This window comes from Drosophila mauritiana, chromosome X (assembly GCF_004382145.1).
Source record: "Drosophila mauritiana strain mau12 chromosome X, ASM438214v1, whole genome shotgun sequence".
Classification (NCBI taxonomy): Eukaryota; Metazoa; Arthropoda; class Insecta; order Diptera; family Drosophilidae; genus Drosophila; species Drosophila mauritiana.
In genome coordinates, this window is record NC_046672.1 from 4,526,879 (window position 1) to 4,551,912 (window position 25,034).

The following is a 25,034-nucleotide window of genomic DNA, read 5'->3' on the forward strand; positions in this document are numbered from 1 at the left end:
GCGTAGACACAAAACTATTTATGCTAACGGTAAGATAGGACCTCCTCTCTCTCACCCACACACACACCTCCTCCACTTACACACACACATGCACTCGCAAAAACAAGAAGACGAAGAGAACGCAATTTTTTTCTTATAATCGGAATGTCGGATTTCTAATGGGAAAGGAAACAAAAACACACCAGGACTTCTAATAAGTGTTTATACATACAAATATATATATATATATACATGTATATGTATACATATGAAACAAAACAAAAAACCAAGCAAAGGATAATGAGCATAATTTTTTGTCATAATGCAAAATATTTGTGTGAGAAACCAATTTTTGATGTAACAGAAAAACGCGCGAAAAATTGAATATGTGTAACGGAAACAGAGCAAAAGATAGATAAAGAATGTGCAAAATTGATTTCTTCCGCTTAGTTTTTCCCAAACGATCGATCCATTTCCTCATTTTCCGTTAGTAACTTTTAAACTCAAATCTTTTAGCTGCCATTTCTGACGAAAAAAAAAAATGAAACAAACCGAGAAACCAACAAATACAAAAACTAGTTTAAAATCTTAGTTCGTAAAGCGTTTATTTGAATTTAACCGTTTAATTCTACTTTACCTATTTCTATTTAAATGTTTTTTTGTGCAAGGAACAAACATTACTTAAGTTTTTGTAAGAGATTAGTGAATTATGTGAGCTGAGTGCGATATAGAGCAGTATTGCAATTGCAACTGCAATCGCAAATGTGGATTTATGGAGGCAATTTCAAGTAACAATACGAGTAAGAAATGAGAAAGGAAACAAAAACCAAATGAGATCTTCAATGTGAAATAAAAGTACTTCTTTGAAACCCCTGTTTTTATTTGGCATTCAGTTGGGCGGCAAAATAATTCAAAATGTGATTGATTCTTTCGTGTATTTCAATAACCATCAAACACTACGATTATTTTGATATAACTTTGTGTGACACATTATATAATAGCTTATTGAATATTTTTAATATTACTTCCACATTTGAAGTTGTATTAAAAATTAAAGTTTGATGAACTAATCTAGTATTTTGTGAAGACAGGCAAAGATGCAGTATTTTATTTAGGGTCACACTAATCGGCCAAGAGGTGCGTTATTTTTCGCCATACCGCCAAACGGTTGTTATAGTTGTGCAATATAGTAGTTGATAAACTAATCTCGCTACCTTTTTTTTCCGATTGTTTAACTTACAACGACGCGCGGCGGTGCGACTGAGACACCAGATATATAGCGTGCGATTCTAGATCCGGACAATCCGCATATAGAAAGCCCCCATTCACATCCCATTTCTGTCAGTCGAACGAGAATAACACAGCGAAAATGTTGCGTACTCTGTCACGCGTTAGCGAATTGCCCATTATTGTTAAGCAACTGCAAAAAGTACGTAATCCCAATCCCGCTTTGCACCCACTAACATTTCTAATTGTTGTCACTAAAAAATGCAATTGAACAAATCCATTCGATAATGAAAACACTAAAAGCGTTGCCATAACAACAACAACAACATCATCAGCGGATGTCGGATACTTAGCAACAACAACAACAACAGCATCGATATCATCAGGAATGGGAGATATTCATCGTCGTTTTTCGGTTTATTCCAGAATGCAGCCCAAGCAGGTGTTTCGAAAACCAACAATTATGCCACGGAGGCCACCGTTCAAGTGAATCGGGTGCGTATTATAGCACTAAGTACATGTAACTCAGGAAAATCCAAAAGTCGGGAGGAAAAAAAAATACGGTTACATAATGCGATTTTTGCCATATAGCAAACGGTAAATGGGGGTATTCGTTTGCGTGTGTGTGTAAGTGCAGGGTTGCATTTTGCCGGTCAATCCGCTCATTTTCAAATGACAAGGTCACGCAGTAATTTGTAGTTTTCCGTCTCCCACGCTCTTTATCACCGTCTGCCTTTTGCGTGGCCGACGCGTGACTGTTCACGCACCATATAACATATAGTCTTATCAACGATCCGCCGATTTTCGCCCTCTCTCTCCCACTCTCTGTCTGTCTGGCTGGCTCTCTGTTTACGTCGATTCTCACGCCATAAATTAGCCGCCATAAAGTGCCATAAATCCAAATTTGGCTTTTGGGGCATACTTCCGAAAATCCTCGATATCTGGGTATAGCTCTATAGATTAGTATACTTAGATTAGAGAAGCTTGAAGCCTATGGTAATTTGGTTTATCCAATCAAAGTGCTAACATTTTATTACCTATCATGCGTTCCAAACGTTTCCGTTACGTTCTTATCAGCTGTGTGTGTCAGCTGTTAATGCAAAAGTAGAAAACGTTTGTAAAGGTAAATGTTACTATTGATTAGCTACGATGGTAGGATCTAAATTCTCGTCGAGATATTTCTAAAATATGCTTTCCAACTTTTCAGCCCTTCAAGCTGCATCGTCTGGACGAAGGACCCGCCACGGAAGTGAAGCTAACCAAGGATCAGGCCCTCAAGTACTACACACAGATGCAGACGATCCGTCGGTTGGAGACGGCCGCCGGTAATCTGTACAAGGAGAAGATCATCCGCGGCTTCTGTCATCTGTATTCCGGCCAGGAGGCATGCGCCGTTGGCATGAAGGCGGCGATGCGGGATGTGGACAACATCATATCGGCGTACCGTGTCCACGGATGGACCTACCTGATGGGCGTCTCACCCAGCGGTGTACTGGCTGAGCTCACCGGTGTCCAGGGCGGCTGTGCCCGCGGCAAGGGTGGCTCCATGCACATGTACGCACCGAACTTCTACGGAGGCAACGGCATCGTAGGTGCCCAAGTTCCATTGGGCGCCGGCGTTGGCTTGGCCTGCAAGTACAAGGGCAATGGCGGCATGTGCCTGGCCCTCTACGGTGATGGTGCCGCCAATCAGGGACAGGTGTTCGAGGCCTACAACATGGCCTACCTGTGGAAACTGCCTGTGATCTTTGTCTGCGAGAACAACAACTACGGTGAGTGCTGTAGGAAGTGGAGCAAAGCTAAACGATATTTATTTAAACCAAATGTTGTATTCCATACCCATTAGGAATGGGCACCAGTTCTGAGCGGGCTTCCTGCAACACTGATTACTATACCCGCGGCGACGCCCTGCCCGGAATCTGGGTGGACGGCATGGATGTGCTGGCCGTGCGCAGCGCCACCGAGTTCGCCATCAACTATGTGAACACCCACGGACCTTTGGTGATGGAGACGAACACGTACCGGTACTCTGGACACTCCATGTCCGATCCGGGCACATCGTACCGCACACGCGAGGAGATCCAGGAGGTGCGCCAGAAGCGTGATCCCATCACCTCCTTCAAGGAGCTGTGCATCGAGCTGGGTCTGATCACCACCGATGAAGTCAAGGTGGGTTTGGATTATAGGTTTTTTTGTCACAAGTTACGATTGCTAAAAGAAAAATCCACATTCCAGGCCATCGATCTGAAGGTACGCAAGGAGGTCGACGAGGCCACCGCCTTCGCCAAGTCCGACGCCGAGCTGGGCGTCAGCCACCTCTGGACGGACGTGTACTCCAACAATCTGGAGCCCAAGCTGCGCGGCACCATCGCCTACGATATTGATCACATCCAGGAGCGCAAGGGCGTCAATCACTAAGTCATCGGGCCCACGAATCTGATTCGGGAACTCACAAGAACCTTAAACGAAACAAGAAAACCGAACAGCAAACACAAATCACTGACAGACAGACATGAAGAAGACACAATAACTCAGACACTTGGACACAAGCGAAATCTCTAGATCTTAAGCCGAAAGTTGAACGATGAGAACCCCGTAGACCGGAACGGATCCGAAGAGACCCACAATAAGCTTAGCTAATCGGAGCACTCCAACCACACATCGTAGCGCACCACATTACTCTGGGGTACTGCATTGGATATTATATTGCGAACGTGTTCAATAAGGATAAAGCGAGGTGTAAATTGTTGAAAATATAAAAACCTAGAAAAATTAATCCACAATCGTTGTAGTTTTCTTGCCGAAACTGAATCAAGTGCTCTTGAAATCTTTTTCACCTATGCTTGCACTAAAGAACTTTGATTGATTTAGTAGATATATAGTAGATATAAAGCACTTCGCTTTTTAAACACCTTATTTCGATTTGTGGAAGAATTACAGTTCGAATCATAGTAGTATTTGAAAATAAGCACTTGTCAATCAAAAAATCTTCATATTTCCTTCTCGCTCTGTTTAGTGACAGTTGCCATCTCTGTCGATTTGCTTTTGATTTTACTGTCGGTTTCTTTTTGGTTAAGTACAAATCCCTTTTTCAACTATTTCCGATCATTTTCAAAATTTGAGTGCTTGGCAATTGCCCATTTGGCTACAAGCTCATTTTAGTGCCCCGGTGTTTGGGAATCGGTATACGGGCAAGGGCCAATGATGAAGTTCAGTTGTGTTCGCGTGGCGATGAGATGCAGTGGAGCCGGCTCCATCCTCGAGCGAAATATCCTCTGCAGGATCATGGGGCGCCACAAATGTAGCTGTTTGACCCTGGAGAACGTAAGTGTTTTGACTATCCAAAGAAGGTCAATGGATGAGTAAATGCCATTGAACTAAGCTATATCGTAAAAGTCCTAGTCTTCATTATGAATTCAATTCTATGTACTCCCGTTATTCTCGAAAATTTTTCAAATATTTATAGAAAGGGCTTAATCTCTTCACCGCGTAGACCAACACTGATATTTTCCAGTGCTGCACAACACACATTACTTCCATAGATTCCTCTTGCGTTTCCACTAGAGCAGCATTTCGAAATCCGTTACTTTACTGATTATGATATGCCCGTTGCAGACGTTCAAGTGCTACGACCTGGAGAATGGACCCACCATGGACGTGGAGCTGTCCAGGGAGGACGCCCTGACGATGTACACGCAGATGCTGGAACTGCGCCGGTTCGAGACGGTGGCGGGCAACTACTACAAGGAGCGAAAAATCCGCGGCTTCTGCCATTTATACAACGGACAGGAGGCCGTGGCTGTTGGCATGAAGCAGCGTTTGCGGTCCTGCGACTCGGTCATAACGGCGTACCGGTGTCATGCCTGGACCTATTTAATGGGTGTTTCCCTTTACGAAATAATGGCGGAATTGTTCGGAGTCCGAACTGGATGCAGCCGGGGCAAAGGTGGCTCTATGCACATGTACAGCGATAAGTTCTATGGCGGCAACGGTATCGTTGGTGCCCAAGTTCCGCTCGGCGCCGGAATCGGCCTCGCCCACAGTTATCGCAAGGACAACGGCGTGTCGGTGGTCCTTTATGGTGATGGTGCCGCCAATCAGGGCCAGATCTTCGAGTCCTTCAACATGGCCAAGCTGTGGTGCTTGCCCTGCATTTTCGTCTGCGAGAACAATCACTACGGCATGGGCACCCACGCTAAGCGGGCCTCTGCCATGACGGAGTTCTACATGCGTGGCCAATATATCCCTGGTCTTTGGGTCGATGGCAATCAGGTGCTGGCCGTGCGCAGCGCCACCCAGTTCGCCGTGGAGCATGCCCTCAAACACGGACCCATTGTGCTCGAGATGAGCACCTATCGCTATGTGGGTCACTCCATGTCCGATCCGGGTACATCGTATCGCTCAAGGGAGGAAGTCCAAGCAACGAGGGAGAAACGCGATCCGATCACCAGTTTTCGCAGCCAGATCATCGCCTTGTGCCTCGCCGACGAGGAGGAGCTGAAGGCCCTGGATGATAAGACTAGGAAGCAGGTCGATAGCACTTGCAAGAAGGCCACCACCGACAGGGAGGTGGAACTTGATGAGCTGCACACCGATATCTATGCCAAGAATGTGGATGGTAAGATCCGCGGCGTGTCCGGATTCCATTTGGAGCACATCAAGCTGGCGGAGGTGTGCTTTGGCAAGCCGAAGAAGACGCCGGCCAGCGAGATCAATGACGTCCCAGTGGGCGCAGAGATTGACGTGGCCAAGGCCAAGGAACGGCTGGCCAAGCAGGATGCCAAGAAGGCCAAGGAAGCCAAAGGTGGCAACAAGAAGAGCGCGGACGCCAAGCAGCCCAAGGGCGAGGGCGACGATGGCGATAAGAAGGCAAAACCAGCCGCACAGCCGCCCACCAAGGCGCCACCTGCCCCCAAGAAGTAATATGCCCCACGGAAGGGAACACACCATCGTAGCTTTTCAGCAAGTTGCAAGTTTCGCCAGAGTGCTTTAGCTGGTTTCTGAACCCAAAAGCAAGCAAATTTATGTAAAACTATAAGTTTAAGTTGGAAATAGCAAACTTTAAATATTTATTATATTAGTAAAGCAGTTTTTTTCTTCTTAAATTACTACAAGCATTTGTTTTGACAGTTGAAAGCATAGATAATTACAAGATACGGTACTTTTGAGAGCTTTTGGGCAAAGCGTTTGAGCTTTTTCCAACGGACACCTGTAGCAGCGCGCTCCTTGGCGGCTAATAGTGCGGATCTGCGGAGATCAGAGCGGTCCACTCATTTATCATTCGCCTAAATGGCTTCTTATTCTTCTTGGTCTTATCTCCCCAGTTCAGTTGAGTTGCGATGATATGGGTTGCGTTGAGAGCCACGCGCTGTGCGCCCGCCCTCTCCCTCTTCCTCTCCCACTCACTCGCCCGCACCCTCTCGCTCGCACACCTGCCCGACGTCCGCGGAATATAGTCGATATGACCGATCGGGGGATTCAGTCTCCTCGCGATGCTCTGGCGTTGATCTTCGCCGATCTTCACGTGCTAACCGAGGTCTTTCCTGTCGCCTGTTCACTCTTTTTTTTTTTCTTTTTGTTCACTGCGCGTGTGTTTTTTTTTGGTTTCTATTGTGAAGTGTGTGTGATGATGATTGGTTGAGGTTTATGCTCCTGTGCAAAATGCAAATGCAAAAACATATGCATATAATCTAAACAAATGAATAACAAATTTTCCATCAAACTATTAATGTGTTTAATATGAAGTAATTACACCTTGAAGTGTGCGATAAAAGCAATTAATTAGTGAAATTAGGCGCGCATTTAAAGCGGGCATTCAATGTAAATGGCAAAAATGCCATAAAAATGGCTTGTTAAATCATGTTTGACAGAAATCAACGGGAATAAACGTCAACTCAAATGGCACAATCGAATTTAATATTCAATTGCGTTTTTATCATAATATCTGCTGATTCCGTTGACTGCACATTTGATCGGTTTTGAGCCTTTATTTAGATGCAAATATTTTGCATTTATTTATTATTTTATTGTCAAATGCCACCACACCCCCCTCATCACTGATGCTTTTGTTGTGCCATAATTTCGTTTTCTGCGAATAACTAGAAAAGTTCAACGGCGGGTGTCAAACAAAATTTTCATTTGAATTTTTTGCTGCGCTCTTTAGTTTTTTGTACATTTTGTTTGGCTTCACGCTGCTTTCATACTTAGCACACAAAAATGTGCGCTCTTGGCTTCTTTTTAAGTTCGTTTGTTTTATTTTATTTATTTATAAGTTCGCACTAAAATCGTGCAAAACATTTATGTTGGCGTTATTTCCTTGTTTCAACCATTCGGCTTCAATTGTTGACAATTGTGATGGAAGTGGACTGCAGGAATATGGAAAATTTTAAAATGACATGCCGCCGAAATACGTGAACGCTTCGAAAACAATAATAATTAATACTCAATGACCAATAAAACAATAGCAATGTGTAATTGATGGACTTGCTGCCAAAATATAATTAGCAGCTAATATAGAAACAGAACATCAAGGCAAAACTCGATTATTCCAGGTATAAATTGAATTCATATTTAAATCACTTGCGAATATGTTGAAACTCATCTTTCCATGATCTTAAATATATAAATTTGCAGAATATATTTGAATATCGCTTGAGACTGAAGAGCTGATCAAATACACTCAAATCGATTGAATTGTTTGCTGCGCGTCTCAAGTGACATACTTGAGCAAACATTTTCGAGAGATCATTCAGTAACATTTGAGAAACTAATGTACATCCGTATGTACATACATGACCAGTGCTCCGCATTTATGAATAAATACATATGTGTGTGTGTACAGGCAGGTACAGGGTATATGTACATATAGTACGATCCAGGGCCAAGTCTAGTGGCATTTGTTCAGTATTTCCGCTACATTTGCATAGTCGGCGGGCAAGAAGAACTGGGTGGGTAAGGTGAACTGAATTGAGAAGATGCCACACAAACCCGCAAAGCCGATCAAAATACCCATTTCAATTTAAATTCCATCTCAAGACGCTTTCATGTTCATTTTCAATTTCAATTCGCCAGCCAGCGGTACGGTTGAGATAAAATAAAATTAAAAAAAAAATTAAAAAAAATAATGTGAAACACATGTGTGATGGAACAAATTCAACTGCTTGGCCGCGCATACATGGCGTATACTCAACGAAATTGCCACAGAAGCCAGCGCAGCTAATCCCCGGCATCTAATAAATATAATCAAAATTGTTTGCCGCCGTCTCGAAGTCCCCAATTGAATAATTGAACAATCTAACGCGGCATCGCCATCCCAATCTCCATCTCCCCACCATTTTGTATCTTTTGAAAGAAGATCTATTCATGCGTTTTGTTTTTCTCGGTGCAGAATCGGAAGAACAATCTGGCTTGGTTTTGATCTTGGAATGTAGATCAAGGTGCGGATGAAGCCCTGTTAATGCCGATTTATACAATTGAAACGTGTTAAGTGAGGGTCTTTGTTTGCTGCCATTTGAAGCCGGCTTTTGAAAATGCCATTGAATTAGGTGTACTTCTCAAACATTCCTTCAAATTGCAATTGGTTTAATGCGTTTATATTTGTTACGCCAATTATATGTGTCAAAATATGGTTTGTACATCTTGATCCTGATCTTGGCAATACCCATGCCCATTACACTTTGCCACAAAATTATTTTTCGTTTTTTTAACATAATTTTCGGCACGATTTCCTCCTATCGGCGAAGAAGAGAGAGAATCAAACTGATGACGCGACCTTGAGTTAAAATAGAAATTTATGCGCAACATTTATATTTATTTATTTTTGTTTCTGTTGGACGCGATCGCCGCACGTCACCAAAATGCCAACCAATTTGAATATTTTTCTTGTGAATTTGCTCTTAACCCCTGCGGTGCCCCCTTGTTTGTCTTCACCCCTTAACCCACTGAAATTCTTGGCCAAGAATGCAGCTGGTATCGAGATAAGATCTCTGAATTCAAGTGGAAATGCATTAACATTCCGCGGCCAAGTGCACATTTGAATCAAATGAGGCGGTCGGAAAATTGAAATTGAATTGCCAGTTGAAATTGTGAGATAAAATACTCACAATTTCGATCGCAAATCAATTATTTGTACGCCTGCCTTTTGTTTGGAGGTCGATTCTCTTGTAAATATTAAACGAAAATCCGCTGAAAATGGCCAGCGTTGGTAATTAATTTTGTATGGCTTTTTAATTGAACGCCCGCCGCCTAGAATTGATCAAAAAATCAAGTCAACAGGCGTAAAATCCAGTGATTTCGAATTTTACAAGGCCCAAAATATATATATATATATTTTTAAACAAATACATGCCACTAATGCATATCAAATGCGAGATCTTATGACAACGAAAACATTTCTGGCAATTAGCTAACCACACAAGGCAGGCAAATCATTCGGGCCACATGCGAATAAAGCCATAAAAAGTGGATTTAAATGTGGCAATGACTGAGGCAAACTGTGCTAAATAAGCGAAAATGCAATGCAGAGAAATGACAATATTGTTTATTTAATTTGTTGTGCTCGTCCCAAAAATAGAAACGAAAAGAACAGAAGCGACGCCCGAACAGAAAGGCCCAAGAAATGAAAACCAAAATCACGAAAATCGAGAGGCGAACGTGACAAAAAGATGCAGAGATACGGAAAAGCACCGAGCCCGAAACAAACTAATGATTCTAAGAACAACAGAGCAGTGGAAACGCAAAATAAAGAGCAGCAAACGACGCACAGATGACAGAAAATATCAAATCAAATGCATTCAGCTGGCAGGTGGAACATGACAGGAAAGCCTGAGCAAAATGCGCAAAATGGCGGCGGGAAACGGAAAGGGGTCGTCTCAGTGCGGCTTGGGGCAGGGGGGGTGGTATGCTGGTTTGGGGCATGTGGCACGGGTGGCGCGGGTCGGAAAAGCCATATCCATTAGCAAGTGGACACTCAATCAGCAGCCGTCTAATGACGAACCCCTCGACGAAAATAAACAGGCGAGAAGCGAGAGGAAGTACTGAAACCCCTGACAGCCATATCTCTTAACCCAAAAAGCGAAATCGGAATCAGTGACTCATGTGTAGTGACTTTGCCACAGGTACTAGGTACAATAAAAGGAAAATCTATTATAATCTTGACAGACAAGAGGTATATAGAAAATATATAATCAACAAAAATGCTGCAGAAAGGCAGGCAGAGGCATTAAAATAATGGCCAATAAATACGTCATTCAATTGCAAAATAAATAAATAAAATTTGCAGCTGATTCGATTTTTGTTTAATTTATTTTTTAATTGAATTCCGAATTTATGGCCCATTAATTTGATGCGTTTCCTCGTTAAAATTTAATATACGCACGGCTATATAAATTATTAATGAGCAGCTTAGTTTTTGAAAGTGTACAATTGAAATAGGTGATACGATAATGTTTTTAAAAATAATTTTTCGAGAGCACGATGCATGATTAGCAAGCTCATAACATTAATATTCAACCATTTAAACAAATTGCCCGGCATAAAATTGCAGATACGTCTCGGTTGGCCATTCATTCAACATTAGACGTTTCTCTTTTTTTTTGGCACACTTTAAGTGTTTTTATGCCATTCCCGTCACGTAATTTGACTGAATATCGAATGGCCGGCGATAAAAACGCATCGAGTCAAATGGCTAAATGGAAAATTGAAATGCAATAAGGCACTAAACGTTAAGCATTAAATAATTGACATGTCCATGTCGCTGGTACAAACAAAGTGCATATCAAATTAAATGTTAACCGCCACGTTTGCCCGTTCACTTTTGGGCCTACACATGTATCCATAGTATAGATGTCCACGTACGTCCAGCTATATAATATATATCTATATAGATATATATATATATATGTATGTATATTTAGCCATGTCGGAGCACGTGCGCGGCTTAAAAATTGTATTCAGAAATGAAAATGAAACGAGCGCAAATCACATGAGCAAAATTTATGCACGTGACGCCCACGAATTTCCGCATTCGCCGTATGGGAAGGCTCTAAAATCGCAGCATTAATTGATTAATTATGCAAATTCAGATGTCATGCTGGCAAAAATATCAAAACTCTCTATGGCCACAAAATGAAATTACAAAGCGACTCAATTCCTTTGGTTTCCTTCCTTTTATTATTTATTATTTTTAATTTGGAGAATGATGAATGCCCATGTGGGATTTTAAGGAATTTATATGACATTTTTCGCACCTTTGAGCCTTTGTGTATGAGAAAACACTGGCATGTGACTAATTTCCTTTTGTTTAATGCTCAATGTTTCTAAGGCAACGCAAGAGAGTGGAAAAATGCTTATAATTAAAAAGGGAACTATTTATAAAGCAACGCATAGCCATATGTTTTCAATTCAATCTGCCTTCACAAAAGAGTATCTGACGGTCCTTGTTCGCAAAATAAGGCACGAAAGTGCTCATAAAAAAGGCAAACAAACACTGAATAAGCGAATGAGTGTTGGAAAATGTTTGCCAAGGCCGTCAGACATTTAAACATAAATAAACAGGCTGACACACGCACGCTAATTAAGTGCCCATCGTGCCTTCTGCCGTGTTCACCTGTGCGTATACGTAATTAATGCCATTATAATCTCTTACGCATAATAAAGTAAACAAGGGTAAAAACGTGCAAAATTATACAAAAACAAAAAGGAAAAAAATAACGGTGACACAGAATGAGGACCAAGTATTTAATTAATTGTCACGGCATTATTTTCGAGATTCGATTTCATTTCAAGCTCACGCGATTAAATATCATACAATCGCCAGCAGTGCGTATACGTAACTTTCGTTTATGTCACGTGAAGAGGAATATGGCAAAGGGAATAATACCTGGCGATATTTACTGGCGCTAAAAATACACAATTTTCAATTCTGTTTGCCTCCGTCAACACCTTTATTCCTCGATGAAAGCTTAAAATATTTGCAATTCGTGTTTATTATTTCTTTGGGTTTCGCCGCTTTTCCCCGACCCTCGATGACCATTTTTATGAGCTACATCACAAAATGTTGTGCTTCTCGGCGCCCTGTATACTTATTGTTTATAAACAAAACGCTCAATTGACTGGCAGCCAAAATGATGGCTAAATAATAATAATAAATAGCATTCAGTACTATGCAAATAGCGTCTACAAACGGATTGAGGTAAATTCGCTGTGTGTTGACCACATGCCAGGTCCAAGAAAATAATGTAAAACTAAACAAAAGGCGCAGCGAAATGGAAAAATGGCAGGTGTGGTGACAAAGCGATTATTTCGAATCCCATTTACAATTCCCAGCTATTTCTGGAAATTTCGAGCTCCAACGGCATCACACAATCAAGTCCTCTTTTCACCATAATTTTGCCTTTCATCAAGCTCTTTCGCTGTTACTTTTTCAAAAATAAACTATCAGCGATGGGAATTTCTGTTTTCTGCAGTTTATTAACAACTCCAAATATCCTAACAACTTTTGTACTAATTTTCCCAAAAAATTTTTTTTCGTATTTTTTTGCATTTTCGGTAAGGGGTAACATCATCAATTTTTGCAAAAAACGGTCAAAATTTAACATTTCTATCCTTGAATGCCACTTTGTTGGAAATTTCATAACGAATTTAACGATGTATAACATTCTATATTTGGACAACTATTTTCGATGTTGTAGTCAAAAAACTGATTATTTTTGTCCAAAAAATTGGGAATAGAATTTTTGAAAAAAATTGAATATTTTATGTGCAATTTTTGTGATAACTTGCCCAAAAATGACCTCAGAACCGAAAGAATTGATGTTTTGTGGTGCTGATTAACATTACTAACTATCCTAAAAACATTTGTACTGATTTTTCGAAAAAAAATTTTTTCGAAATTTTTCGCATTTTTGATAAGGGGTAACATCATCAATTTTTGCAAAAAACGGTCAAAATTTAACATTTCTATCCTTGAATGCCACTTTGTTGGAAATTTCATAACGAATTTAACGATGTATAACATTCTATATTTGGACAACTATTTTCGATGTTGTAGTCAAAAAACGGATTATTTTTGTCCAAAAAATTGGGAATAGAATTTTTGAAAAAAATTGAATATTTTATGTGCAATTTTTGTGATAACTTGCCCAAAAATGACCTCAGAACCGAAAGAATTGATGTTTTGTGGTGCTGATTAACATTACTAACTATCCTAAAAACATTTGTACTGATTTTTCGAAAAAAAAATTTTTCGAAATTTTTCGCATTTTTGGTAAGGGGTAACATCATCAATTTTTGCAAAAAACGGTCAAAATTTAACATTTCTATCCTTGAATGCCACTTTGTTGGAAATTTCATAACGAATTCAACGATGTATGGCATTCCACTTTTGTATAAATACTTTTATTATTGTAAACAAAAAACTGATTATTTTGGGCATAAAATTGGAATACGATTTTTTGAGGAGATAGGAATATTTCAATAGGGCTTACCAAACCTTTCGTAATCAAAAACTCATTCATAGTTTTGAAAACAAGGTCACCGAATCGAAGTAATGATAAACGGACAAGCTTAAAATTGCCCAAAAATAAATACATTAATAATCATCAGCGGGTAAAACAAAGGAGAAAAGCAGCCGAAAAAGTGAATAAAATAATAATAAAAACCTTTTAGCATATCCATGGCTAAATCCCCGAGCTAATGAGGCGGAGATCCCCAGACCCGCCCCCTTTTCGCCCACCTTTTCCAGACAGCTCTGTGCTTGGAAAACAGACAACATTGTTGCCAGCTTGTTTTAGTTCTTTTTTTCATATTTTCTGGGGATTTTTTTTGTTTCGTTTTTTTGGGTGGAGTGGAGCATGTGCAACAATGTTTTTATTTTGGCTGAGCTTATTTTTAGTTACTTTTTGTTGCCTTCGCTGAGCGAGTGAAATAACTTTCTAAATAAACGCAGCGCAGTTAGCAACAATGGAGGCACCCATATACACTACACAATATATATATATATACATATATAAACACTTTCCGCTTTCGCTGTCTGAGCATTTTCGTGACGCTTTTCCACTTATTTCTATTTTCCCGTTTTATTTTCGTTTTTATTCTCCTTGGTCGCGTGGCGAAGTTTTCTCCTTGCAGCATTTCCATTTTATTGCCGCGCAGATTAGAGTTGCAAAATTGTTAAGTTTTCATTCCAATTCCGGTCCTAATTTCTTTTCGGGGACAAAACGGACAAAACGCCTCAAGTCCTTAGGCCAATTAATTGACAGCGTATAAAAGATAATGGTGAATAAATAAACGCTTGGTTAACCACTCGGCAACATAAATAATTGTGAATAATTGTGAATAATTGCGAATAACGCATCTAATGGAATTAAGTCAGCTGGCGATCCGCAATTTCACAACTCTCAGGCAATTCATCAGCAATTTGTTTTTACATAATGCAATTATGCTGGGAAAATCGGAGAAAATGGTGAATTCACTCGATAAGAGAGATATTTAAATGCAGAATATAATTACGATTTTACCAGTGACGAAAGGTATTAAACATTAAGCAGAATTTAAATTTTCCTTTTTTACGCAGAACTTTAATGTTTTAAAAGCATAATTAAATGACCCTTGGCTAAAAATCGTCAAAAATTTGATAATCAATACTCCTGTAATTTGCAAATGTAATAGTAATTTATGGCTGGCAGTGCTTTCTGTTTATTTTTCCATGTTAGCTTGCGTTTTCAAAGTTTAGCTGGCAATTAATTTTTAAATATTGTTATCCTTGTGCTATGAATTTGCTTTTTGCTTACCATGAAAGGGATTTCACATTGAGCGTAATTTTGTTGTAGTGTTTCAAACTTAAAGTTGCTCGAAGCCATATTGATATCGACATTCGTTGAAGCGTTTAACTGGGCTGTGGGAATACCTGGTTATATATGCTGCACCATACCATAATCCTGCATGGTCGCAGCGGAACTTTTGGCGACAAATTCTAAACGTTGTCGCCGTTCGCCGTTGGCGCCATCAAATTATGCAACGCGTTCTGCTGCGTCACGTGTTTCCACGCTGCCACGTTTCCACACAGCCAGCTGCAGTGGCGGCGTTATAAAATTTAATTAATGCAGCCGTGTGGAGGGGGGCGTGGCTGGGGCGGTACTGAGGCGGCCCAAGAAACGGGATAAGCTTGCGCAGAGACGATGGTCCTAAAGGCTTTGTCTGCTGCGGCTGTGCTGTTGTTTTTGGGCCAGGTGTAAGGCATAAAGTGCACTGCGCGAAAAGTTGCCAGCCCAGCTGGTTGTAAACTTGTTAATTTTCTAAACATGTAAATACTCTATGTTTTTATATGTTAAACTTAATAAGACAGCAGCAAGTAAGATTGTGAAGCATTTTATCAGCTAACTCGTGTGTTTAGGTTTGGTTTTTGCCAGTGCACCGCCCCCGCTGGCCCAAATGCCACGGACAGCTGTAAAGTGCTTTGTTAATTAGCAAGCTGGCGGGGAGGAGGAGCTAAAAACAGGAGCAGCAGCAGCACCAGCAGCAGCAGGATCAGCACAAGGAGCAGGAGACCTGAGCGTCGCAGCTGCAGCTGCCTGCTGGCAATAATTTGCGCCCGCAAGTATGCAACACATTTTGCCACGGCATGCGTGTGTCAGTTAGCGCGTCTGTGTGCGTGCCTGTGTGTGTGTGTGTGTGTGTGCGTGTGTGCATTGTACTTCGCACACTATTTGTCAATGTCAGAAGGGATTCGCAGCTACTTCTGCTACACACGCTACTAAATTTCATCGCCAACGTGTTGGCAGCCAAAACACCTTCAATCGCCATCTCTGCTCGGTGCAATTGAGCAACGGCGCCAATTGTCCCGAATCGAGCAGAAATAGCTAAGCTGCACATATGGCTCAAAGCTAGACCAATCAACCAATCACGGCTTTAAGTCGACATGATTTTGCCCGGGCTTTTTCAATCCAGTTGAGCTTACTCAAATATAACATTATCCGCAAACCTTTTCTTTTGCGAGTGTATGGTTGGGGTGTCGCTAGTCACGTGACCAGTTGAAGAGTTACGCCTCCATCGGGTCAGTTAGCCCGTTTTTGGCTCAGTTCAGTAGTGACGCCACTCGCCCATCAATCGCAGGACCTTCCGCCCACTGGCCACCAAACCCGATGGCTACTACTATGCGGCGCAACGTGTTAATCGAGTGGAGCGCTCAAAGCGACGCTCATTTGGTTTTTCATTGGCGTTGACGCGCTCTCTCCATCAATGTGGCTTGATTTTGTGGCAGCCCCGTAAGCGTTGGCCAAAAAAGGGGCTAAGCATGCCATTGGCATCCGTCAATGATGCAACAACAGCAGCAGACCCCGAAGAGCTCGCTGATTAGCCGGGCCCAAGTGGCCCAGAGTTCAATGCAGTTTTGCACGGAAAACACGGCTCGGAATTTAGGCAATTTTATAGAAATTTTAAGAGCTGTTTTTTTCCAATTACGTTTGCCTATTTCTCGCCAGGCAATAAAAGGAATCTGTCGTAAGCATTATATTTGCCAGCTAAATATATATCAAGTTAATATGCCGCACAAACACACACACACACACAGAGAAGGGCCAGGATGCTTTTGATAAGTGTGAGTGAGTGTGTGAGTGTGTGTGTGTGGGTGTGGCGCCCTAAACTATGCAACACATTTGCATGTTTGTGCGACGCTTTTTTACCCCGCCGCCGCTGCCGCTGCTGCTTTCTTCGCTCTCAGCTTTCTCTGTGATATGTCTGATATGGCCTGTCTGCACCGACTGTCCCACACCAGCCCCTTTAGAGGCGGCGGTGGGCGTGGCTGCTGGAAGATAGAGAGCAAAAGCGCAAAGCGCAGCGCGTTGTGAAATGCAAGCGAATTTGCATAGAAAATAGACAGTTTGGAAAATTGCATTCCATGTTGATAACTTAAGGCCCCATTGCAGGCACCGCTTTGGCCCCGCTTTTCCGCCGCTTTTCCCCACTTTTCATGCACCTTGCATACACCCTCCGCCCATTTTCATTCCCTCACTTTCCACAGCTCTTAAACATTCGCCAGCTGCAATTGAAAACGAGCTTCAAGCACGCAACGCGTGTGCATAAATAACTTGTTTAAGTTTTATGGCAATGGACGTTGGTCCTTTGCGCAGAATTCCTCCCCCCACCACTTTGCTACACAGTAAAAAATCAGTGACTAACCCTTTGAATAACTAAACGGCTAATTATAAAACCATTTGCCTGGCATAACCGGGTAATTGGGCACAAAAAGTGGTCTGAAAGGAAATCAGTTTTTTATATGTTGTTATGTTGTTTTTCCCACTTTTGCTGTGTATATGTGCTTGTCACACGATTTATAAACGCTTGGCAGGGGACTTCGCATTGCACTCGGACCTGGTCACACCTTGAGCGAAATGCAATTTTGTCTGCCAAGCCGGGGCATCATCAAAAAAGAGCAGACTGGGTTGCGAAATCTGGGGTGTGGCGATGGGAAATCGGGTGGGGGAAATGCAAGTTGATGGGCTGTCACGGCAATGCTGCACCTTGGCCTCAGTCCGGACAACCGTCATCCGTATCCCGATCCGGATCCACATCCCTTTTCGGTCCCCGTGTCCTGCGAGTCCTGGGCATATTCTTTCCCCATTTCCAAGCTCACCACAAAAGTCCGGCTACGACGAGACAGAACTTGGAAATCAAATGCAAAAATACCTGAGGGAAACTGTACTTGCACCGTTTTTTTTTTGTTCCCGACAGTTTTCCAAGAGGTATCCTTGCCAGGACCAAAATCTGCTTGCTATGTTCCACTAACACTGTGCCTTTAAAACGGGGGACTAAATTACAATTTTAACGAGAGGTTTTAGATAATAATTAGCCATCATTTTATTTCTATAGATATCATAAGTTTTCTTACTTTCACTTGGTAATTAACTAGAACTATGATTAGCACATTGGTTTGTTCAAATTACAGGGTAACTCGTGAAGTGTACCTTCTTGAAGTGCAAATAAATAAGAACGGTGTTTTTCTCCTTTTTGCCGACGTTCTCAATGCCACAAAGTCGGTATAGTATAGTTTAGCGCACTGGTTGTTGTAGTTTCAAGTGAAAGAAGAAGCTGTCGGAGCTGCCGACCCCTTGCGACCCCTTGCGACCCCTTGCGACCTCCCCCTCCTCAAAGGACTCTACCCCCCCGCACCTCTGGCCACCGAGAACTACGAGCTCCTGTTTGTTTTGCCACAAAGGCTGCAATGGATGCCTTGGTTGCTGACTCCGAAACTCGGACCTAGGGTAACCTGATGGAATGGCTGACTGACTCCCTGACTGACTGACTGACTGTAGTCCCCTCTCTTTCTGCCCGGCTCTGTCGCACTCTTTCCAACTCCAACTCCAACTCCAATGTGAGTGACTGGGGCTGCCTTGTCATGATGCTGTTGTAACTATTTGACTTTATCTTGTTGCCGCTGCTGGTTCGGGGTAAACAAAATGCACTGGGGTTAAGGAGATGAAGTGCTGCCGGGCTGGGAAGACGGCCAACGATAAACAAAACCCAAAAAGCGTTGACTTGGCCCTCGTGGATTTATGTGGTCAGTGGGTTTGGCGAGCGCTTCAGGCTCTACACGGTTAAAAAAATATGTTGACAAGTTCAGTTAGCTATATAGAATGTTTAAGTCACTGCACTGGTAGATAGTCCGATATCTATATTTGAATTTCTAATCTCGCCTATAAAATATTTTCAGTGTAGTGCTCTTAGGTTCTTTTGAGCGCTTTCCCTCTGTCTGGTTTTCAATTTAAAGTTAATTTTAAATGTTGCTTAAATGCAACTTATCCTAATCAGGGAAAACGCAGCCGCGGGCCTGGCTTTCTCTTCGTTTTTCTTTTTTTTTTCGACTGCCTCCTTGGACCTGGCTTTAAAGCCATTTTCTCCATTTTCTTTGTAGTTGACTGCCAATTAGGAGCAAGGCACATTTTTTGCAGGTGCTGAGAAAATGGCACACAGCCACTTGACTTGCCCAAGCTTCTCTTGTTGCTATTATTATTATTTTTATTTTTTTTACCCACTGAGCCACTCACTAATTATGCAAGGGGTGGTAGGGGGTATGCAAAAAAAAAAAAAAAACTAGAGGAATGTAAGCATTTTTTGTTGCATCTGGCCGAACTGTAAAAAAAAAATGTGGAACGCGGCCTGGTAGCAACAAAAACCGAAGGGTGGGCAAAATCTGAAGAATTCTTCATCGTCTTTTTCGCACGTAACTGTCAAACGCCCAGGTGTGTGTGAGCTTCTCTGTGTGTGTGTGTGTGCTAATTTAGGCATCTTTTGTTGTGTCTGCCCAAATGACACATATACAGAAATATAGACCAAAAGGATACTTTGGATTTGGTGTATACCCTGTAAAAACATACATTTTCTCCATTCCGTTAAAACGACCCACATTACGTATACGTAATATTTGTGCATTATTGTCAATTGTGAGGGCCTTGTATTTATTTTAACTAGATCTGAATAATAAGTATACATTAAAAATTCATGCAAATTCTTACGATTAAACCTAAATCCTCGCATACCCCGTGAATTGCCTGGGCTCAGGAAAAAAAATAATTCTGTTGCTTAAAAAGGAGATGTGTATAGAAACCGCCAACAAGAACAACAAAACAGACAACAAAAAGTCTTTGTTCGCCTGCGGCTGCCACAACAACAACAACTAAGTACAGCCCGCGGAAGAAGAAGAGCAGACGTATTGTAAAATGAAAAAAAAGCGAAAAAAAGATGGGCCTGTTTTATTCCATTCCGTTCCACTCGGCGGCATTTTAGCCATATTCCGGCATTTTCCTTCCAGGCGCCGTTCATTCACGCATTCATTCAATTATTCAGTCAGCCAGCTAGTCAGCTATTCATTCATTCATGCCCATTCATTCCAGCATTCATTCAACCATTTCCATATTCATTCATTGATAACTGAGGCGGGACCTTTACAGCTCCTGTGGCCTGGCTTCCATTTCGGATGGATTCAAATGCAGCTGGACTGCACTGCCAAAATGTGATATAAGATAGAATGCAGTTCCAATTCGATATCGAAGTTATAATATCCACTTATACTAAGCTTATTTGGTTTTGAGGATTTTCCGATTTCGCAAAGAAAAAACTGTCAAAAGTATGACAACAAGTTAATGTTTTTTTGCGATCAATTAGTGGGTTCACTTTCTGCTATTTTTTTTTTTTAACCTCTCAAATGTCATCAGATGTGGCTAGCGGAAATAAAAGCATTTTTGTATCTCGATTTTTTTTTATTTTTTTTTTTGTTTGCTTTACCCAAGTTCGCTTAATGCAACGAATATCGTTTTTCGGTTTTTCGGTTTTTGTTTTCACTCACGTACGTGCAATATTTGCGAATTTCGAGGGGGTGGAGGGGTTGGGGGTAACTTGACTGTGAATTTGCCACTTTTATTGTTTTTAAAACGCTTTCCAATTCCTCGCGCTCCTTTTGTCTATTTGCGATTTTCCATTTTCTATTTCGTTCATCTTGCTCTATTTTCGTTGCTTATGTTTTTTGTAGTTGCCCGCGCTGCAATTGCAATTCCCGTTTTATTTTACGCGCAATTTGTCTGCCCAGTTTGTAAGTGGGTGGTGGTGGTAAAAAGCGTGGGAAAAAATCGTGGCAAAATCGAGAAATGGTTGCAATGAGCTTGTTGCGAACTGAAAACAAAAGAAATAAGCGAAAAAGCCCCGAAATTGAAAACCAAATAAATAAGTGAACTTTCTATGCGGGCTGTGTGTGCAGCAGTGTGTGTGTGGCAAATGTAATTCGAGGCAAATATCCAAGTGGTTGCTGCAGAAATCTGCAACAAACAGCTGCAAGACAGAGCTGCAGGCCATATCCACCCACTATCCCTTGCTCCTGCTGCTGGCCAAGTGCTATCTGTATCTGTCCGATTGTTGGCCAATATCAATGCCAATCCGAGTTGGCCATAAATCATTCCGAGGCATCCGAAACGCAAGAAACGCTGGCAACGGAAGGATATCGAATGATTAGCGTGAGAAATTATAACGCTGCAGCGTGTTGATTTTCCTCTTGGAATGATTAAAAGTTGGCTTAAGCACAAACGCATTTGAAACACATGTCCAAAAGTATGCAACATTATGTTTGTCGTTCGAACTTCGCAGTTCCAAGCCAGCTTGCTTATTTCATTGCATACTTTTCGACACCTTATCAAGTGATTTATTTCGGAAAGAGTTGGCAATAACATTTGCCACAATGCCCGCGCTAAGTAGATTAGTTCCATACCGTATATACATACGTATGTGTGTATCTAACTCAAGTCCTGTTTTCTTTCACATTCTTCCAGTGGGCGTGGCCAGTGGGCGTGTGTGTGTTTTGGCCGCTGACAAAAGTGCAATTGGAATCGGATTCGAGCGAAGATACGGACAATCGGGGCAACGCCAGCGATACGGGCCAAACTCAAGTGGCCAGGATAGGCGGCGAAAAGGAGGCGGAGGCGGCTGGGGAGGCGTGGTGGCTTGGTCATGACAATGTCCTCGACGTCGACTGCGACGTCGACAGCGACTGCGACGCTGGCCGAGGCGAACGCCACTGTTGGCGAAATGTTTTCGGATGCGGATATGGCGGAAGTGCGGCATGTTGTCCAACGCATTTTGGTGCCGTGCGTTTTTGTTATTGGACTATTGGGAAATTCAGTGAGCATTTATGTTTTGACGCGGTAAGTGCACTTGTATCCCCCACACATGTCCTGCTCCCCTCGACCCCTTGAACCCCCTGAACTGCCTGAACCCCCTGAACCCCTTGAACCCCACCCATCCATTTCGTTGGTTATTGTTGCTGGATTATAGCCCAGCCGATTTTGGGCAACGGTGTGGGCGTGGCCTTTAGGCACTGCTATTTTATGCATGCAAACAGGGCCACAAGATTTTCGAATTTCGAATAGCAACCATTTAGCTGATGGCATTTCAAAGAAGTGTGGGAGAACGTTAAGTGATTAGGTATGCAAAAGCGACTAATCGGATTTTCCTGCTTGTGGTTAAGTGTTGAAAAGTATGCAATGCACATAAAATATATGAGCCTTTGGCATTCATTTTATTCGAAACTTTAAGTTATTCGTTTGAGCTTGTTTTAAGTTACAATTTTACATTTAAAATGCCTGCTAACTTGCATGATTTTCTCTCTGTGCATCCAACTGCATGTCCTGTTGTGTGTGTGTGTGTGTGAAATAAGTGGAACATGGATGAAGCGGCGAGCAGGTACGCAGCGCATTAAACACGACATTTAATTGTAGCCACCGCTGCACTTTAAAATCATTTCCACACAGCCAACAACGATAACAATAACAACAGCAACAACTACGGTGGGGACAAGTGCAACAACAATAACAGTAACTGAAACAATAAGAGCCATTTTATGTGCCAAATGCAAAAACGCACACAGATATGCGATATGCTGTGTGTGTGTGTGTTTTTTATGTCTGCCGGAAAATATGCGACAGTTGCAAGTGCTCTGTGCGGCAGGCTGACTGCTATGACACCATATGTCCATTTCCCAGGAAAACCTGGAAAAAGATAAGTTGGGTTTTCGCAAAAATTCACTGCTAGGAACTGGCAAATTCATTTATTATTCATAATGTATTGATAGTTATAGCATGAATGTTATATATTAACTAAGCTTATGAGCTTAATTATTTTAACCCATATGTACAACTTTTCAAAGCAACTAGCTTAACATTTAAATGACTTTTTAATTAAATATTTTCATTGCTTTATTTTATTTTGTTTGGCGGGAATACAAGAGAATTTAACTATCTGAGCCTGCGGGCGCTGCCAGGGAGAAAACTAAATGCTAACAGTTAGTTTTTATTGTTCATCTTTTGGCTTTATGACTGTGCCGACATTTGTGCGCATTTCGGAAAATGCCCAAGGCCCCGCGCCCATCACATCAACCAACCCCCCTGGAATTTTCCACCCCCCCCTCTGCACAACCCCTCGGACCGTTTGGCTTTCAGGCAATTTGCTATTTCAATTGGTGTTGCACTTGGCAGCGTTTTGCATTGTCCACCGAAATGGTTTGGCCTGATTTCCAAATGCGACGAGAGTGCCCAACAGAATCAACACCATTTGCAATTCCTTTCGATATTCTTGATGATGATTTTCAGAAAGCGCATGAGATGCACGACGAACATATATCTAACGGCACTGGCCATCACGGATATCGCCTACCTGACGTGCCAGTTGATCCTGTCGCTCCAGCACTACGACTATCCCAAATATCACTTCAAGCTCTACTGGCAGCTCTATGGCTATTTCGTCTGGCTGTGCGATAGTTTCGGTGAGTACTAACTAGAATTAACTATCGGTCAGGTAATACATAATACATAATACATAAAACACGGACTGCATATTCAAAGATGCAACAAAAAGTTGTGAGACCGGAAGTGGCTCCAATTCAATCGAAAAACTTGATGAGTGATCTTAAATTCCAAACATGAGTATTTCATGCTTACTATGCTTTCAATTTTAAATATGTAGGAATAGGGTGTTTTTATATTTAACATTATTCCCGCACAAGAGGGCAAAACTACAATAGGAAAAGCGTACATATCATGCGGTGAAAACAATTGCTGCCGGCGCAAAAAAAAGTCCAAATGCAACGTTTGGAGAGCACTAAGTGGAATGGTGCGGATTCCATAAATTCCCCAGTTCCACGGGTTAGCCTCGGCTGGATCCCCGCATCCACCGTATCCCCCATATCACCCGGATTCCAGCGATGGGCCCATCAATTCGAATTGCACCTGCGGCTGCTGCTGCTGCTGTTGTGCATCAATTTCATTGAGCTCTGCCAATTTACGAGGTATAGTAAGCAGCGCTTTCTGCGAAATGCCAGCGGTCAGCTGAGGCTCACTGCCATGCGATAGCGTTTTTCCGAACCATTTTCCGACTTTTCACCACCCCCTGGATATCCCGCCCTCCGCAGCAACCTCATCAGCGCAGCACGGACGTCAATCGCTTAGAGTGCGCTGCGTTTTGAATAAATTGACAGCCCGCGCGGCGAATAAATTGGTGTGGGTTCAAAAATGGATGGTTTGGGGTATTAACAGCGGAGCGGCGTTTATTTATAATTCCAGAGTACACGAAAGAATGCATAGTCTAAACAAAGCTTGAACTAACTTTATATTAGACATTTTCCAAATATATAATATTTATATATAAATATGACTCCTTTTTCGATTGAATTTTCCCGCAATTTTTGCAGTGCATCACTGATTGCGTCCGTATTGTACTGCCACGCCCCCATTCACAATTGCTTTCTCTGTTTTTACGGACAGGTTACATCTCAATTTACATAGCCGTGTGCTTCACCATCGAGAGATTCATTGCGATACGCTATCCGCTCAAGAGACAAACATTCTGCACGGAATCGCTGGCCAAAAAGGTGATAGCAGGTGAGTTGGCTGAAATAGGCGCAGGAAACAATAGAATCCATTTCCATATGGAACCTTATATTCTGCATTGCCAGCGGTGGCCATCTTCTGTTTGCTGTCCACACTCTCGACGGCATTCGAGCACACAATTACGATTGGTACGCGCCAGATTGATGACGCCTACCAGCCGTGCAACCAAACGTTGGCCAACATCTCGCCCACGCCGCCGCCGCCACCCGTGGCAGCCACGCCCCCACTGGCCACGCCCCCGCTGCCCACGCCGGCGACCGCTTGGCAATCGCCGGACTTCGCCATGGAGTCCACGACGGCCGGCAGCTCTAATCTGCTCGTCGACTGGGGCAGTGGCAGTGGTGATGGAGAGCCAGGTGAGTGACGAGGGCATAGCAGTGTGTACACTCGGAAAAATCGAAGGTG

General features: G+C 42.3%; 3 protein-coding genes across 7 annotated transcripts in view; all 3 read left to right on the forward strand.

The window, feature by feature from the left end:
• Window positions 1-1,125: 1,125 nt before the first annotated feature.
• On the forward strand, window positions 1,126-3,982 carry LOC117147768 (pyruvate dehydrogenase E1 component subunit alpha, mitochondrial). 2 transcript variants are annotated; one of them, XM_033314802.1, is made up of 5 exons: window positions 1,126-1,408; window positions 1,510-1,701; window positions 2,414-2,978; window positions 3,053-3,375; window positions 3,442-3,982. In XM_033314802.1, the coding sequence occupies exons 1-5, from the start codon at window positions 1,349-1,351 to the stop codon at window positions 3,622-3,624; spliced, it is 1,323 nt and encodes a 440-aa protein (XP_033170693.1). In that variant the 5' UTR covers window positions 1,126-1,348; the 3' UTR covers window positions 3,625-3,982. The 2 variants fall into 2 exon arrangements, with proteins under 2 accessions (XP_033170693.1, XP_033170694.1); XM_033314803.1 differs by having other exon boundaries at window positions 1,128-1,408; window positions 1,633-1,701.
• A 250-nt stretch (window positions 3,983-4,232) lies between these two features.
• On the forward strand, window positions 4,233-6,287 carry LOC117148438 (probable pyruvate dehydrogenase E1 component subunit alpha, mitochondrial). The gene is made up of 2 exons (XM_033315810.1): window positions 4,233-4,530; window positions 4,822-6,287. The coding sequence occupies exons 1-2, from the start codon at window positions 4,408-4,410 to the stop codon at window positions 6,127-6,129; spliced, it is 1,431 nt and encodes a 476-aa protein (XP_033171701.1). The 5' UTR covers window positions 4,233-4,407; the 3' UTR covers window positions 6,130-6,287.
• A 430-nt stretch (window positions 6,288-6,717) lies between these two features.
• The window catches only part of LOC117147871, a 55,235-nt gene continuing 36,918 nt past the window's right edge, over window positions 6,718-25,034 (forward strand). The window contains exons 1-6 of one of the 4 annotated variants that reach the window (XM_033314950.1): window positions 6,718-6,742; window positions 7,568-7,757; window positions 21,519-21,890; window positions 23,334-23,506; window positions 24,504-24,620; window positions 24,695-24,985. In XM_033314950.1, coding sequence (XP_033170841.1) covers window positions 21,697-21,890; window positions 23,334-23,506; window positions 24,504-24,620; window positions 24,695-24,985 — 775 coding nt within the window. In that variant the 5' untranslated portion in view covers window positions 6,718-6,742; window positions 7,568-7,757; window positions 21,519-21,696. Of the gene's footprint in view, window positions 6,743-6,779; window positions 7,758-21,518; window positions 21,891-23,333; window positions 23,507-24,503; window positions 24,621-24,694; window positions 24,986-25,034 lie in introns of those variants that run through there. The other 3 variants (XM_033314951.1, XM_033314949.1, XR_004459879.1) reach the window with 3 other exon arrangements.